Source organism: Perca flavescens, chromosome 4, assembly GCF_004354835.1.
Source record: "Perca flavescens isolate YP-PL-M2 chromosome 4, PFLA_1.0, whole genome shotgun sequence".
Classification (NCBI taxonomy): domain Eukaryota; kingdom Metazoa; phylum Chordata; class Actinopteri; order Perciformes; family Percidae; genus Perca; species Perca flavescens.
In genome coordinates, this window is record NC_041334.1 from 28,874,585 (window position 1) to 28,892,720 (window position 18,136).

The 18,136-nt window shown below is 39.9% G+C and overlaps 1 protein-coding gene across 1 annotated transcript in view; it reads right to left on the reverse strand.

Annotated features, from left to right (window-relative positions):
- camk1b (calcium/calmodulin-dependent protein kinase Ib) overlaps positions 1 to 17,341 on the reverse strand; it is a 41,193-nt gene extending 23,852 nt beyond the window's left edge. Inside the window, exons 1-2 of the mRNA XM_028575395.1 lie at positions 17,257 to 17,341; positions 8,935 to 9,048 (exon numbers count right to left, since the gene is read on the reverse strand). Of these exons, the coding sequence (XP_028431196.1) occupies positions 8,935 to 9,020 (86 nt within the window). The 5' untranslated portion in view covers positions 9,021 to 9,048; positions 17,257 to 17,341. The remainder of the gene's footprint in view (positions 1 to 8,934; positions 9,049 to 17,256) is intronic.
- Between the last annotated feature and the right edge of the window lie 795 nt (positions 17,342 to 18,136).

Sequence of the window (18,136 nt, forward strand, 5' to 3'; positions counted from 1 at the left end):
ATTACTAATCAACTAAAGAAATCTTAGTTGAGTAAGACCAAAACGACCGATTAGTCAACAAATCGACTAAGAGGTGGCAGCCCTAGTGCATTTACTAGTTCAATCTCAAAGCTCTCAACAATACAGTTTCCAGCAGCAGTAGGCCAGCCTTTTCAGCAAAAAAAGCTCTGATAAAGCCACTGTAAACGATCTGCCTATCACCAAAGACAGACCAACTTAACAAGTAGTTGCTAAAGAATGTCGGACATCTAGCAAGCTAAACGCAATATTTGCTTAGAAGACCAAAATGGAGCTAAAAGCAGAGCAAATGTTGGACCTAAAATATGTCAGGCGGCCAGAAACATGACTCTGATTGAAGGATAATGTTTTCTCTGTGGTGAATGCAGGCAATTGTGTGCTAACACATTAGCCATTGAGTGGCTCAATTAATGCAACGTAAAGTGCTTTATTCCCCATGTAAGAGAATACTAGATCCAGCTTTCCACTGTTTCAAGTCCACTTACTGAAAGGAATTGGTTTGAAACACACATTAAAAAAAAAACAATACCCCTATCCAAGTCGTGTAGTGGATTGTAAGCAAAGAATTTGCTTCCCTAAGGATTTCTAGGACCAGAGATAAAAAAGGAAAGTCTTCTCAAGTCAGTTTGCTGATATGGGCAGCTTGCAATGTGAAGAATATGGGTAATAAGAGATTATAACAATTGTGAAAGACTGTGGGAAGATGTACATGACAAGCTTGCAAGTGTATTTAAAATTGTATATAAATTTGGATATATTGCTGTGAGCAGATGGAGATGCATAAGTGGGCCAGACAGTGGGCATTTATGTGTGTGTGTGTGTGTGTGTGTGTTTTCCAGGAACTGCAGGCTATGCCATGCTGAGCTGTGCTGAAACACAGGATTCTGCTCAAATTAGGTCAGGGTAGGGCTGAGGGTGCCATAAGCAGGGATGGATCTTCAGGACTGGGTTGGAAATTGTACCAAGTTGTTCTTTTTCAAAATAAAGGTTAAACTGTAATTGCTATGAATACTGGAGTGTCAGAATTAATGTGATTTAGTCTCAGAATTAATCAGTAGCTGACTTGTTTATATAGTCCTGTAATGCATCTTACTATGGTTGATAACTTAGCTTAACAGAGCTTTCACCATTGCAGCCCCCTCCCTCTGGAACTACCCATACACATCTGTGACTGTACTGACCGGGACACATTCAAATCAGTTATCAAAATCTACCTCTGGGCGCCCTGGCTCACCTGGTTGAGCGTGAACCCAATGTACTAAGGCTCATTCCTTACTGCAGAGGCCCGGTTCAATTCTAATCTGCAGCCCTTTGCTGCATGTCATCCCCCTCTCTCCTGTCTTCAGCTATCCTATCACCCCCCCGAGAAAAATTAATAAATAAAATCGACCTCTTTCGATTAGCCTTCACCATTACATAATATTACATTTCACTTGCTGTTATTTGCTGGTTTTATTGTTTCACTTGCTTTTGATAGGCTTGTTTTTTACGTGTTGGTTTTATTGCTTCACTTGTTTTTAATGTGCTTAATGTACTAGTTTTACTGTAAAGTGTCTTTAAAGAATTTGAAAAGTGCACTATAAATAAAATGTATTATTATTATTAATAAAGGTGACAAGGAGGGTATCACCACACTTTTTGAGCACATATAATGTCTGAGCACTGAATCAAAAAAGATGCAGAGTGAAGAGATGAGAGAGAGAGAGAGAGAGAGAGAGAGAGAGAGAGAGAGAGAGAGAGAGAGACACACACACACACACACACACACACACACACACACACACACACACACACACACACACACACACACAAGCATGTCACAAGCCTGACTCGTAACTCCTGTATGGTCTTATCAGTGGCTGACACAGCATTACAAAGGCAGACACGCTAACATGCTGTCCTGCATGTGCTTTGTCCAGTACAGGAGCAGGGCACTGTGTGTGCCTCCTCTCCTTTACTGAAGGACGGTCTTAGCTTTATTCTCATCCTACAGCTTAGACAAACCAAACCTTTTAACAAAAGAAAAGCAAGGCAAAAAAAACATTAAGGAAGGAGATATCACATGAATACAATGGGATTAATATGAAATATATATATATATATATATATATATATATATATATATATATATATATATATATATATATAAAATATCAATTATGGAGAGAGAGAGGAAGGGTTAGGACAGAGACATAAAAAGAGAAGCATGGAGAGATACAGACATGAAAAATAGATGAAGTGGGACACCCCTCATGCTGGGAGAGTTATCTGCTCTATAAAGGTAGTGGTTTCCTTTGCATAACACACTGTATATTTTGCTTAATAAGCTGTTTCTGTTTAATTGTGACAATAAGTAAAGTTCTGAATGGACTATGTTCATGCTGTTTATCCTTCAGCACATTCCTTATCAAGAAACCTTTTTAAAACCTTAATTTTTTAGTTGTAAGTGGCACCCTAACTTGCACTTGTATATTCTGCAGTGCACATGTATCAATAAAATAAATGAACTCAAAAGACAATGAGAGCTGTATCAAATATATTACATTTCTCCTTAAAATAAGTTACATTAGGTGACTTACTGCATATGCTGTTGTGTCTTGCATCTTGTTTATTAATGGTCAACAACTATCACCTAGCTGTTTGTGCAGTACATATGCGTCATAGACCTCTGTATTAAGGAACTACTTTGTTTGTTAAATAGTTCCAACATAAAGAAAGGTCTGAGGGAGGAATACACCTTTGACAATTCTTTGACTTTTTTTTTTTTGGACAATTTTTGACATTATTTTATCATGTCGTAATTTAATTCAAGTGAATTTGACATTAAGGCAGAGTCAAAGCCTTACCTCTTGTCACACACTTTATAGTCTTTCATAAATGCCTCTGCAAGCACAAGTGCACACATAAACACTTGTGTGCGCACACACACACACACACACACACACACACACACACACACACACACACACACACACACACACACACACACACACACACACACGTGTTGAGTTGAACATTTCCACTCAGAAGCAGAGAGCCCTCAGCCTGAGTGGTAAATCTACGTTAAAACCAGTGTAATGTAGCCGAGAGGCACTAGTGTGAGGGAACAAGTGGAGCAAAAGGTTCCTCTTTTGAATAACAGATTGTGTCCCAGCCCTGAGTACAATTCCTGAATCACAAAACAACAGCAATCTGTTTGGATTCTGGATAAACAATTAAGGATCAACAAGAAAACACCTATTCAAATATACATTGTGCATGCTTGGCTAATGAAAATGTCAAGCACTAAAGCCACGGGTATTTCATCTTTGTGGTCTTTTATCCACTGAATATGGATGTCAAGTCTGTCAAATCAAAAATATCAGCCTGTGAGCTTCTTGCTTTGTAAAACGAGAAGATGTGTAAGGATGGGTGCTATGTGTTCATTCAGCGAGGTGGAGAGAGAGAGAGATTGGAACACTAGAGGCAAAGGTCATCAAGAAGAAAAAACAGAGAGGAAAGACATACAGAACAACTATGACCCTTTAATTACACGTATGCACTTATGGACCTACACAACAGTGCACAAAGAACAGACACACAACTATAGCCGAAACAAGTGTTGTCTTTCCCTCACCCACACATTACGTACACACACGCACACACACACACACACACACACACACACACACACACACACAAACACACACACAACCACTTCCGAATCAATGGTGGCCAATAAGCTGACCATAGGGGCAGGAGCTACTGGGTCACCGTTCGACAAGAGTGACATAAACAGGCAGGGGCCAATCCATCAGCCCTAACGATTTTAGATGATTACACCACGCTCCCCTACCCTCCACTCCTCCCATACCCTGCCCTTCATTCCCTCTGTGTTTTGCAATGTATTCTGGGCTTAAAAAGGGCCAAGAATTTCCCCTCACTGCTCTCGGCATTCATTCAAATGTCAGAAAAGGCAACATGGTCCATTTGTGCAGTTTGTCACAGTAGAGAAACCTCAAGTGTGGGAACACTGAAATAAAAACAACAACACAGAGCGGCTGTTTGCTGTATTGAATCTAAGAATCTTTATAGCAATGTATTCCACAGCATATTACATCCATATTACAGATTCAGAATAATATGTATTTCTAATTAACCACATCTGTCATAGACCTGTGAGCTGGTAGACTTGTTCAAAATGGAAATGAAAGTAGAATTAGTGCACTGCTAAAAATAGTTTCTGCTGTCATATAACAGTTACAGCAAAATACAGAATATATTAATTTTCCAAATACGTTACCTGTGAATCTATAAGCAGCCAGGTTTGAATGATGACATACTAAACAACATATGCTGGAGAGTGCAGGGTAAGTCAATGTTTGAAATAAAGCCAAGGGAAGCGCCGGGAAAGCCAAGGCAATCCAAACTTTCGAAAGAAGGTCTGGATGGGTGGGTATGTATGTGTATGAATTACATGGTAAAAAGGAATTTACTTTTTTGACTCTTTTTGTAAGCAAAAGCTTGCAGATATTTGTGACATATGTTTTTTTCAATGTTCCTAACAATTTAGTAGGATGCTATTTAACTATATGTCTTGTTGACAATAACTCTGAAGTGGGTCCAATGGTCGGCCTTATGCTTAGTTGCGTGTTCTGATCCCTGTATAATGAAAGCTTTAATTTCAGCTGAAAATCAAAGGGCGGCAGGACACACTAGGCTCCCTGTTCCACAGCGAACAAACACAGTGTGAAACCAGGAAACAGGTAAAAGAGCAGGTGACAGGGATTGGGAGCCAAAATGGAGCTGGATTTCTGACAGCAGGGATGTGGTTTTTGGATGGGTTGGACAGAGATAGAGATTAAACAGAAAATAAGAATGAGAGGGGGTGCCACGGATTAACATAAGTTACTGAAACAAATGAGAAAAGAAGGAAGGCAAAAGAGGATTTGAGTTGATTGCGGTGACAGTGTCATTGCGTGTGTGGATTATTAATCTGTTTTGATTACAAAAACATGTGGCAGCAGCTGGGGAGTCACAGTACAAAACCACATAATCCACTAGTATTGGGTTTAAAGTCCCCGTATCATTTCATTTGTGTCACTAAAGACAGACATTTAAAAGAAATAATCAAATGTAAAAACTATGTGTTTGTGATACTTGTCATATATGTTAAAATGCTCTGAGAATAAAAAGTAAAAAAAAGTATTCAGAGAAGCAAGACAACCAATTCTATACTTTGACTGCAGAGGCCAATACGTGGCAAGTCGTAGAAAGATTTATGCTAATGCTTTAGATGGGATATATAAAAAAAAATTGGATTCAGTGATGAGGTGATACAGTACATCTCCTTCATGGTCAAACATATCAAGGAAGGAGGCTCCAGAAACATGAGCACATTTGTGGAGAATATCTGTCTTGTGTGCCATTATTTCTGTGTTTTCCTGTGAAAGAGAGAGTGAATTCATCTCTTGCGCAATGCACACACATATGCACCCGTTGGAGGATTATTAATAGCAAATCAAAAACTTTGTTTCCATAGTGACTGTTTGAGTCCATTATGGAAAGTGTCTCCTGTTGTTACCAAGACAACAATCCAGCAATGGCAAATGAATGTGGCGCACTGCTGAGTGATGCGGTGAGCTGGTGATCTCTCCATAAACAAGCTCAGCATCAAACTGGGGGCAGGTGGAGGACTGGAGCGACGACAATGAGAGGGTTCAAAGGATGGGAAAACATTCAACCATCGGCTGTGCTTATATACTTATACAACTTCAATTTGGCTTGATATTGCTATATTTACCTGTATGTAATATCAGGCTGCAATATCCCCCTTTCGTTCCCTCTATGTACATTAGTGTGCTAGAAAAATAATTTAAACATTTCATGAATCAAACTTTAAGTTGGAAGTAACTAACACAATTACGGACACAAGCCGCATTATGATGCAAACCATTTAGCACTGGCAGTCGCTCTAATCTCATCCCTATTCAGTTCTTTGAACTGAGGTCCACTGCTACTCTTTCTAATGCAGTTTGCCTACGTTATGCATTTTTGATCAATGCTCCTGCAAATTTGATTGAATTTGACAGATTATTCAGCCTTTGCAGATTTTCTTTTGAGTGGGATCTTGCCTTCATTCAACTGTGTACAGTAGAAATACCGACAGAAAAGACGGTAAATGGCCATAAAGCTGCTATGACAGTCTTGTGTTCACACAACTTAATCCTGGACTAACAAGGACACGGGTGTATGTGAAAGGTGCATCAAGTGAGACACCTTGGATAAACATCCTGTCTTATGACACTCAGCACTCATGATTAAGGCTCATAAAACAAAGAGTAGTAGGATTAAGTTACACTTAACCGCAGTGTACTCTCAGAGCAATTTGTTCTTTGAGACCAAATTGTCCTGCTAATTTGGGAAAGCTGGGCAAACGCTTCACAGTGGGAAGGATAGCAGGACCATTTAGACAGGAGGAACAAGTCAACCCAAGAGGGGTCAAAAATGGTCCTGTCTTGGAGATGGAATATGCTCTATGTTGCAAGTGCCAAATTATTATACTTTAGGTTAGGACAAGTGTACTGTTAGTGCTACCACAATTATGTTCCCTCTTACTTGAATGTGTGAATTCACACATGTATAATATATATTCATATAGAATAGACTGCCATATGTGTTATTGATTTGTTTCTTTTGTAAAGCACTTTGAGCTGCATTTAATGGAATGAAAGGTGCTATACAAATAAAGTGTATTATTATTATTATTTTAAGTCTGGCTTAAGATGTGCAGAACATGAGTTACGGCTCTACAAATGACAAGCGGTAAGGCATGCCACCAAGCACTCCAAAAACGTGTATGTAATCTTAATGTATGATGTGTTTCCTTTCCATAGACAAAGAAGCTAAAAATGTTGTCCTAAAATAAAAAATAAAAATTGCCCCTCCCCAAATGCCTCACACTCACCTACGCAGACACAGCAAGAGACATGAAAGCTAGAATCCAAGGTTGAAACTGATGTAAAGTAAAACTCATTAGTGTAAATGACTGTCTGCATATTTTTTCATCTAAGTTGCACTGTGTTAAGCTCGGTTGGCCACTCTAGCTTTAGGAATTATTATATTATATATTATTATATAATATATTAGGTCTAGCTGTATTGTGTCTGTGTAAATTCCTTTGCCAGATCCTTTAGAGTTACCATTTTATAAAATACACCTGTACAGAGACTTATGTAATCTAATACAGCAGCCCAGCAATAACTCCTATCTTTGTAAAGTATCAAGTTCAGTTTTCATTAACACTGTGTCAGAGGTGTTGAATCAACTCCATGGTAATTTATGAGGTTGTATATTTAGTGGTGCCGTTTCCCTGTGAACTGTATTTCCTTAAGAGGTGTTTATAATGTTCTGTCTACAATCACTTGTATGCAGGGAGCAGAGCATCAGCCTCTCAATGTAATGCTTTGTTGACACTGTGTCAGCGAGGTAAATCAACAGGGTTCTGATGACACAGTCAACAAATGCAAACATTGGAAGCTTCACTAAAGCTATACTGTAGTGCTTAGGGCAGGGTATCGCTCAACAACTTTCGATACTGGTACAGATACCAATGCCGTGACTTCGATACCAGTTCCTAAACAATACTTTTTTCGATACCAATTTTTTTTAAACAAAAAGCAATTACAACATTACACTTTACGGCACACATCTTTTTACTTATTCTTCAGCTCCTACTACGTGAGCCCCGTCTTTGTATAACGTAGAGTTTTCCTGCGTGTCTCTACGACGTGGAACGTTAGCCAATCACAAGCATTTTTAGATCTTGGTAGAAACATGCTGCATGCTTATTGGCTCCCTGGCGCTGCTCCTTAGCTTTTGAATGACGGCACATTTTTCGATACTCGATACTTTCGGTCGGTGCATAAACGGTATTGAATTTGGTACCTAGCCCTAGTAGTGCTATTATATTACTGAAAATCTACGGCAGGGTTATTGTATTAATTTGCATTAGACTGCATACACTGACCAATCCTAATTAATCCTATTTATTTGACGAAAAATATCCTTTTGACTACCAAGAGAAATTGTGTTTGGAGTTTTGCCCAAATATAAATGTCACAAGCTCTGTAATGGTGCTCTGTGCTCCAAATGATTTCACTGGATAAACGTGGAATCTGAAGGTAATAGTTAACCAGTATGGACAACTGCTTTAAATATTGTGTTTGAATGTGTTTTTAAATTTTAGAGAGAGAGAGAGATTTAGATAAAATCTTGTACAAGTCATTGTGTGTTTCAACAAATGCACAAAAATAGCTGTTTGTGCTAACATTGTAAGAGATAGTCTGAGAAGCCAAAAATGCAGGTGCAATTCCATGCCAAAACAAACTGCACTGCACCACCTGGTCTGTATTCATACAAACTCATCTGTGCCACACCACCGACATGTACCTTGGCATAAGCCTATTTGTTATTAGCCATGAAATTACCAAACTGGTAAAGGTGAAAAAAAATGGCCTGAGAAAAACAGTGTTGTTGTTACCGCTGGATTTGCACTGACACAGTTACCACATGTGTGCTGCTTGCACCACATCAGGTTCCCATTAGAGCCTCTTATGTCCGATTAAGCAACAAGCTGTTTATCTGGGGACACTGACAGGAGCAGCCCAGCATAAATACACTTAAATATAAACAGTTGCATGATCATTTATCAAATGTAATCCATACAAAAAGGTCAGGATCAGAAACAAAACAAATGCAAATGTTCTGTACTTTGTACATCTGAGAGAACAGTTAACAAATATGCAATAAATGCATCAGTAAAAATGTAAAAACACACAGCCTTCATTCAAATTTTGACACTGTTTCCCAGAGTCTGAAAAAGCCATCAAACAAAGCTGAGACACAAGGGTTTTTGTCGCTGGCACTGCCACTTACGTTCCCAAGATCTCTTTGAAGTCATACTGATCCTTCACATCTGTGGTCTTCTTTTTCCAGGCATGGCAATCGTGACCCAGTGGCATCTTCTTGTTGTTACGGTCAGAGACAATACTAGAGAAGAAAAAGAGGAGAGGGAGGAGAAGCTCATTAATACCAAATGTATCTGCTTCCATCTCCCACATGCAGTAAGTACAATACTGCACTGATAGTGCTGCTCCCTTTTCTTTTATGTATTCAAAGTGAATACAAAATGATTGAATTTTTTTATGACTTAGATTACTGACATCCGTGGATTTCTTAAAGTGTTTGCCACTTGTGATGTAACACTAATAGTATGCAATGCATGATGTCATGTTGGGAAATACTGGCATATGATCTATGCATCTTTCAAACACAGAGGCAATTCAAAGTACTTTACATTAACATATGTTAAAAAAAAAAACTAATCCAGGCCCCATTGCTGTGTAATGTAGCATGTATTTAGATCTTTGGGGTTGAAGGCTGGGGTTTGCATTAGCTCTGTGGGTGTGTGTTGGAGAAGAGCACTTCTTGCAGCTAAAAGTTACACAATGAAGTGAAGTAACTGACTAATTGTTTATCAAATTGTTTGATGCCAAAATGATAACTTCTATTTCACAGGTTCAGGCAGTGGAAGGAAGGAAGTGGCCTAAACTTACCACTTACAAAATTACAAGCAGCTTGACAAACAGACCGTTGCAAAATTTGGTCGGTTACATAGACAATTGCATGCGTCTCAGGAATGCAGTAAATCCTGATTTCTCTCTAAAACATATCTTATGACAGGTTATTCAACACAGGCCTACACACGATCTGCGGTTAAAACCATCTTCGCTGGCTGTGACATTGTTTCCTTTGGTGGAGGAAGCGCTACCCTTGGCAAGGCAAGAGAAGTTTATTTGTATAGCACAATTCACACACAAGGCAACTCAACATGCTTTACAGAGGCAAATAGAGGCAAATACATTGTAAACACAAACAATCAAAATACATTCAAGAAACTTGGCGTCACGCACCGGAATTGCCGCCAAGTGCTGCGATAAAAGTTCAAATTATTTCAACTTTGACCTCGTTGGCGCTGACCTTTCAAGGCACAACCAATGCCGGAAGAAATAGGCTGAACAGGCAGTCAAAGAAACACTCACATCCCGTTAGGTCCGATTCCGATTTAATAAAATGTTATCAGACACATATATCAGGTTGTACACAGTCTCCAGTTGTTTTTATTAAGACAGAGTAGCTGTCAAAATGCTCTACATGCGATCTGTTGCTGATGTTAATTAATAACAGATGATCCGTGATCTGAACAGATTAAGTCTCTGATTTCTTAACGTCACGATCAGGCACACAACATGTGTTCTGAACAGAATAAGCCTTTAAATCAGACAAATGGCCATTAAAATCCCTCCGATTCAAAATCAATAAAAAGTTTATATAAATCGTCATCATGTTGAGTAGATTCTGAACCAATCATCTGTTAAATCAGCTGAGAGGCAGGCGTTTCCCAGCATGCTCTGGGTCCGCCTGGGTCTTTCAGTCGGTGAAAAGCAACTGCGCTGCCTGCCTCTCAAACCTGCGGCCGCCTTGATCTCGTGAGGTTATCGTTGCCCACGCGTGCATGACGTCAGAGCAAGTCAGGATCAAGTCGGACACAAATCTAACCGGCATGCAACGGGCGGCGATCGCCAGTGATCGTTTCTGCGAAGACCTGCCTCATCTCGAATGAGCCTAATAATGACGTATACCTGCACTGCGCTTTGCCTATGTGTGCTCTGGGCCCTACCTCGTGATTTTACCTCCTATCATGTGCTTAAAGGAACATGCCGACTTATTGGGAATTTAGCTTATTCACCGTAACCCCCGGAGTTAGACAAGTCGATACATACCCTTCTCATCTCCGTGCGTGCTGTAAGGCTGTCTGACGGATCCAGCGGCAGCAGACCAGCACAGAACATGCAGGTGAATGGTTCCAGTAATCCTACTGCTCCGAATAAGTGACAAAATAACGCCAACATGTTCCTATATTATGTTGTGATTTGTAGAGTGACAGCGTGTACAAACAACAAGGTCACGTGAGACAAAGCCATCTTCTAACCGTAAACAAACCGGGAACTATATTCTCAGAAGGCGAAGCTCTGCTACTTCTGCTACTTGGGCGGAGTGATTTGCTTTGCAGCAAGCCTGTCTGAAAATATAGTTCCCGGTTTGTTTACGGTTAGAAGATGGCTGTGTCTCATGTTACGTTGTTTTTTGTACACGCTGTGACTCTACAAATCACAACATGTAAATAGGAACATGTTGGCGTTATTTTGTCGCTTTTGTCACAATTCGGAGCAGTAGGATTGCTGGAACCAGTCACTTGCATTTTCTGTGATGGGCTGATGCCGCTGGGGCCGTCAGACAGCGTTACAGCACGCACGGAGATGAGAAGGATATGTATGGACTTATCTAACTCTTGGGGTTACGGTGAATAAGCTAAATTCCCAATAAGTCGGCGTGTTCCTTTAAAGCTGCATTGCATACATTACACTGAAATACTTGTCACACAGGTAAATACAGGGTCATTGTTGTTTATGAGTCCTGCAACTTTAGCCTTCAAAAGCGGTTGCTGCAATGTTGTTACATTGAAGGTTCAACATGGCAGAGGATCTGTTACCTTGCACGGCAGCTGGATCCTCGCGATAGGACGAGATCATGCGAAAATCGCAGGATCACATTTCACATGAAAACCCATCTTGCCAGGCTTCAAGTAATGCATTTGTGTTTGGACAGCAGCGGACCGAAGCCAATCAGCGTTCGATGAGGAGCTACTGGCAGCTACGGCTGTGGTTCAGGTGTGTGATGGCCACGACTGTTTGTCAAAACAACAATGGTAGACGTGATAGACACATGATTCATCCAATCACCTGCCACGTTTTTTTTTAAAGTGCCCGCCCTTTTGCAAACCGTTTCCAAAGACGGCTGCTGTGTTAACAAAGCATCTGGCAAGTCAAGTTAGATGATGTGGTCGATATAGAATTTCCTTTCTTTATTCAGACAAAAAAGTTACGTCCTGCAGTCAAGTATCTGTGCGATCTACAAGAGTGGAATTTATGGCAGAGAGGGCTAAAATTCAATATCTACTAGGTTAATAAACAAACTATAGTTTCACTTGAGTGACCCGGCTGTTGCTGCAGAAGAATGACTTCAAGTACACAGTGGTTTCCCAAGCCAAGCAGTGCAAGAGATGCATAAAACCCTAACCCTTTACTAATGACAAAGGTATTGTCAAAATGTCAATGGTATGACTGAAACTTAAAGATGAGCCTCTGTGTGAAGAGCCAAAACTCAACGAGCGTATCGGTCTATAAAATGTCAGCTTATCTGTAATGTGTGTGTGTGACTTTACTGAGCTTGTGTAACGCTCATGTTTAAGATACGAATTAGCTTCACAAACTGGGCCAACTAAAAAAAATCATGCCAAGCTGTAAACACTCCTACCTTTAAGAGTTAGAAAAAAGACACAAACAATGTTAATTCGACTTGTGACTCACATTTATCAGAAGAAGTTACCGTTCAGATGTTTGTCCTCACGACACTCTCTAGAGATCACAGAGCACCCTGCTGTCACAGCTATCATCATCTAAACCCAGAAAGTGCCTATAACGCAAGACCTGGAAGACTAAAATAGCACTGTTCATATCAGCATGCCTCTCTCCTCCTCGGTTACTGCTGCCTGCCTGGCAACTTCACAGTCGGTCATACGAGATGATGTAACGTATTGTTCTGGATAGTCCAAGAGTCATTTTGTCAAAGACTATATGATAGCACAGTTAATCATTTCCCTCTTACATCAGAGTAAACTCATTTAAATTCTGAAATCCGTGTATGAGTGGCATTAAGTCATAGACAGGGCTGGGCTTAACACTGCTGTTATCTCAAATGTTAAAAAGGGCATGGCCTCTTCTAGCTGCATTGAGGTGCAGTCACTGATTGCTGCTGCACACACACAAATGCGGTGGCCCTCTCGCCACTTTCAATAATGTCAGAGGTTGACTTCATACGCGTCGTCATGGAAACCCAAAGAAGCTGCTATGGTATCTGAGAGTCAACATTGCTTTAGTGTCTGATGGCAGGTGGCAGCTAAGGTGGAAATCATTCTCACTTTGACGGCTGGCTGCAGTGTGTTGTGTTTAGCTATAAAATAATTTAAATAAAGTACACAGAAGCATCTTGTGTGTGGTTATTGGATTAGAAAGACATATCACACACACAAGCAGTGAAAAATGATATAACCTGATCAGGTGCTACATACAGCATCTGATATACAGTAAACTCACTGTGTAGGAGCCATTTTCAACCATTTATTTTGTTTAAAAATGTATTATAATAATGTTTGGCCTGTTCTTCTTAAGTTGTGCCCTTTACAGGTCAAAAGGCCATTAAATAGGAAGCTGACGTTGGTGGGAGCACACATTTTTTCAACTTTACTCTCTTGGATATTTTTTGGTTTATTGGAACAAACAAGCGTCAAAGATTCCGCCAGTCAACACCAAGGTGACAAAGAACAAACTCGGGACGAAATAGTCACTACACACTGAACATTGTAACCAAAAGCACAAGGAACTAAGCTTACAGTTTAACATTTAAATTCATCTCATTCATCATTTCCTCTACTTAATTTATCACACCTTTAAAAGCAACTGAAGTAAAAGGAAGAATCTCTTAACACTTGCATGAAAAAGCAGCATGCAAAGTAGTGAGCTTTGGGGAAGCAGTAAGAGGAAGTCCAGTGTATAAAAGCTTTTCCGGTAAGTCCGCCCTATTGGGGCCTCTGTTCCTGTAGTCTAATACCTACTGTAGGGGACAAACAAACAATACATAGTAGACTGTAACTCTATTCCTCGGTACATCTTCAACTTGACACCAGTCTTTTGCTTTGAGAATTGAGGATCCATTACCCAAGCATGAATGTTTTCATTAAAAAAATATCTGTAGTAGGTCAATGGGTACTAATCAACGTCTGAAAATACAAATACATAATAACTGTGATTCTTCTCTAGGCTTTCTAATGTATGCATGGTTACAAATAAGAAGACTTTGAGTTTGTAGTGCTGAAACTAACTGACTAGCTAGCTGGCCAATAAAAAATGTTCTGTGATAATTATTCAAATAATCATTAGTGAATTATTTAAAAAGTTCATTTGCAGATTACAGCCTCTTAAAATGTGAAGATTGGCTTGCTTTTCTCCATTTCAAATTGATGCAACGCAAAACACGTTTTGACTACCACATAAAAAGGGATCTATTTTAAGACATTTCTTAAAGCTCTGTTAACTGTGATAGATTTGTCAGCATGTTTGGCATTTTTGTTTGGCAAGAAGAGTTCAAAAATCAAAGTAATAGTTGCAGCTCTAACCTTATCTCCTGACCAGCATTATTTAGGCAGGGCATCACAGTACATGTTTACACAGTAGTAACCTTTAGGCTTAAAATAACTGCAACCATTTGGAGGAAAACACTGAAGCTAGAGAAACGGTGAAAACACCTCTCACATACTGCTTTATTTTTTAGCATTTCAGCTTGCTCACATGGAGATTCATGGAGATTCATGTTAATCCATGCACTCAGAATTTATGACATTGAACATCAAAGTGATTTAAACATCAAAGTCATTTAAAATCTATGAAGGCATTAACCCTTGCTTGTCACTGGTTGTGCTCCTTTTAGAAAGCTACAGGAAACACCAACATGCCCCTAAATCTCCTTTATAACACCTGAATTTCACTTCAATGGCACATACATCTGGATGTGTTTTACATTAGGCAACTTCATATTACATTTCAAATAAGACATTTCAAGCAATTGGAGCTTTGAGGACAAAGTTGAGCAAGGGGGGGAGGGGTACTCTGTTTTTAAAACAGGCAAATGCTACAAACAGCAGAATTAGGTTCAAGTTTAAGACACTCAGGGGCAGATAGGGGCAAGTTTAAAAATGTGGGAGAGCAGAGGAGAGAGACACATGCAGGTATCATATGAGCATGTAGAAGGCCAAAAAAGAGCCCCTCCATGTCCACTGATGACACGACTTTTGACCAACGGGTGAAGATAAGGTGCTCAAAACCCAAGAAGCAAAAGGATTGACGAGGCTGGATGTAGGGAGATGCACGATACTAGAACCACATTCCCAGACTAATATGTTACATGCAGCATTCAATCTTGCGTTTAAGGTTTACACAAAATAGAGTCGCTGTACTCACTGGTTTCCCATTCCTGTGATGTGCAGTTGACAGAAGAAACACACACACGTACACACGACCAGTTAAGCGTGACGAAATGACATGTGGTTACGGCGTTAGAATCTGTGAAATTTAACTTGCAATGGTGTTAAAACCTTTGGCAACAGTTGCATGTGCACGCACGCGCGCGCGCGCACACACACACACACACACACACACACACACACACACACACACACACACACACACACACACAGACAGACAAACTCCTAGAGCTAATATTAAAACCTGATGTCTAAAATTTTAATAAGAACTTGACCAAACTGAGCTCTTGGGCACATTTCTGCTCAAATGGACTTGTTATCTTTTAAGTGGACGGCTCATGTCTCTACAAAAGTGCAGATAATCTACGGCACACTTCAAAGTTGCTTATCTTTTGTCTTTAAACACTGTCAAATATTGATTTGGGCTTGTGTTTACTACTATTATCTCAGCAGGCAATCTACCGCACAGCTCAAAACTGTGAGAAATTCTGCGGCCAAGTTATAAACAAAGACTTAACTCATGCCAACGATCTGTATTCCTGTTAAAGCAGATTCACTACACTGGATGTGTGATGATTTTATTTTACTACTTCTTTTCAGGGCTTTGTTAGGTCAGGCATACCTACCTCTCTTATCTTTTGGAGCTTTTAGAGCTGCAGAAGGCAGGACCCTTTCAATCAATCTGAAATTTGCCCTAAAGACCAAAGCCCAGCATTCTTTTTCCCATCCAGCTGCCCAGGTTTGGGATCACATTTCATACAGTTAAATCAGTTTTTGAAGGATAGTAATCCTTTTTCTAATTTTCAACATTTGTCTTTTTTTTTTTTTACCTTAGTGGCTTTATTGTCTCTTTGGAAATACTGGGCATCAGGAAGGAATAAACATGTTGACCACAGTGAAATGCAGGCAAAACTCCATTCACACATTTAGTACAACAAATAAAATGATTCATTGGGTCAAACGGTTAAACAGACAACTATCCCAGGTCTCTGCAGTGGTGGGCGAGCGTTTTTTGTCTCTATTATCTCTGTTTGATAAATCAACAATAACTAACTATCACTGGAGAGAACTATCCAACTAATCTACACCATTGCTCCCTCAAGAGAGAGCTTGCCATTGGTGCCTATCCAAAACTGCATGGCTCTCCATCCATCAACCCTATGCACCCACTGGCTGACTGTCAAACACAGAGAGATTTACTAAGAGCCGTCTGATTGGTCAGCTGGTGTCAGTGACGCACAACAAATCTCCTCTCAAAGTGAGCTTATTAATTGATAAGCAGACATCTCCTTACAAGATCCCATAGACAGAAGAGGTGTGTGTGTGTGTGTGTGTGTGTGTGTGTGTGTGTGTGTGTGTGTGTGTGTGAGAGAGAGAGAGAGAGAGAGATGAAAAAGGGAGAGAGAAACCGAAAGAGGGAAGTAGTAAAAAAAATAAACGTTGTTATGTTTACTGAGAAAACATTCAAACCATCTCTGCTGTAAATATTAACAATAACCCCACCAGGGCTCTCTCAATACATAGCATAGAGTTATTTATATTTGGTCAGACCTATCCTACTGTATAAACTTGACTTTATTAGTGTGCATTACATTAATTCAGACAGCAGTCTAGTTACTGGTTTGTGTGGAAGAAAAGTAAGCTATCACTTCAGTACATATTCCATGTCAGTATGTTCGAAACTGCAGCTTCAGGTTGTACGGGGTCCTCTTCATGTAAATGACATTACATCTGCATATCGAGACTACGGTTAACTTCAGCAGTCTCCCCTGTAGTGACGCTAATACGACGTATAGTTTTAAAGTCATGAAATCACCTCAAAGAGTTGTAAAACGTTACCCTAAAAAAAAAAAGTGCCCATAACACGGAGTGAACGTAAAGCGCCTGTTAAGGTTAGCGAACGTTACTGATAAATGTTGCTAGAAAACAATCAATCAAAACCACTGGCAAGAAACCACGCGCCAACATCCTTCTAGCCCTTGAGATAGAGTCAGAGTGACAAGTTTGTGTCATGACTTTGAAGCAGCAGTCGACCCTACCTGAAATGTAGCAGTCAGTACGGTCCAACGGCCGTGTCTGTGTCCGTCCGTCTGTCTCTACAACTCAGAGCGGTCTCCTACAGAATCTGTACTTGGCAACCTCACCAGAAGCGCTCACCCTGACGTCACTTCAGGGCAGGACGACCAACGGACCAATCACCGCATACATTCGTTCACTTTTCGCGTGTTTCTCAGATGTCACATATGCTTCAGTTTCATACACAACATCTTGTCTTATCGCATGCTATTTATTGGTTTATTATTATATTTTATGGTTTGATTTAATGTAACTTTATTTCATTGCATTTGATTGTTTTCGCGTGTCCATATCATGCTCAATGCGTGTTTTGTTATTGTCTTGGTAATCCGCGTCTTAGTGACTTAGCATATCTTTGGTCAAGTTAGTGTGTTGTTTGTATATGGTTTTATGACAGAATAAAATCCATTGCCAAACCAATTTGACTAATTTATTTGTGACATCGCATTAAAATAAGGCCCAGAATAAAGCCCCCCAAAAGTAGCCTATGTGCATTATTCAGCTAAATATATTTTTTAAGGGATAGCCTACAGCCCTGCGATCGTGCCTGTGGCAGTTAGGGAATTATAATGTTTATTGGCCATTTGTTATTTCCTATCTTAATTCCCTTAAGATCTTTGCCTTTTTTAATTAGCAGACATTGTTGGCAACGGACCCAGAATTACAGTGCCTACAGAAAAAATACATCTACAAGGAAAACGTGTTTTCTTCATTGTTTGAATTATTAAGACTGAGAGTAGGCTACAGGACAGCCCCGGCCCACTTTAACCCTGATTACACCTGTGTTGTTATTACACCCAGGCCTCTTACCTTCCCTCCTTTATTAACGATATGGCATTGTAA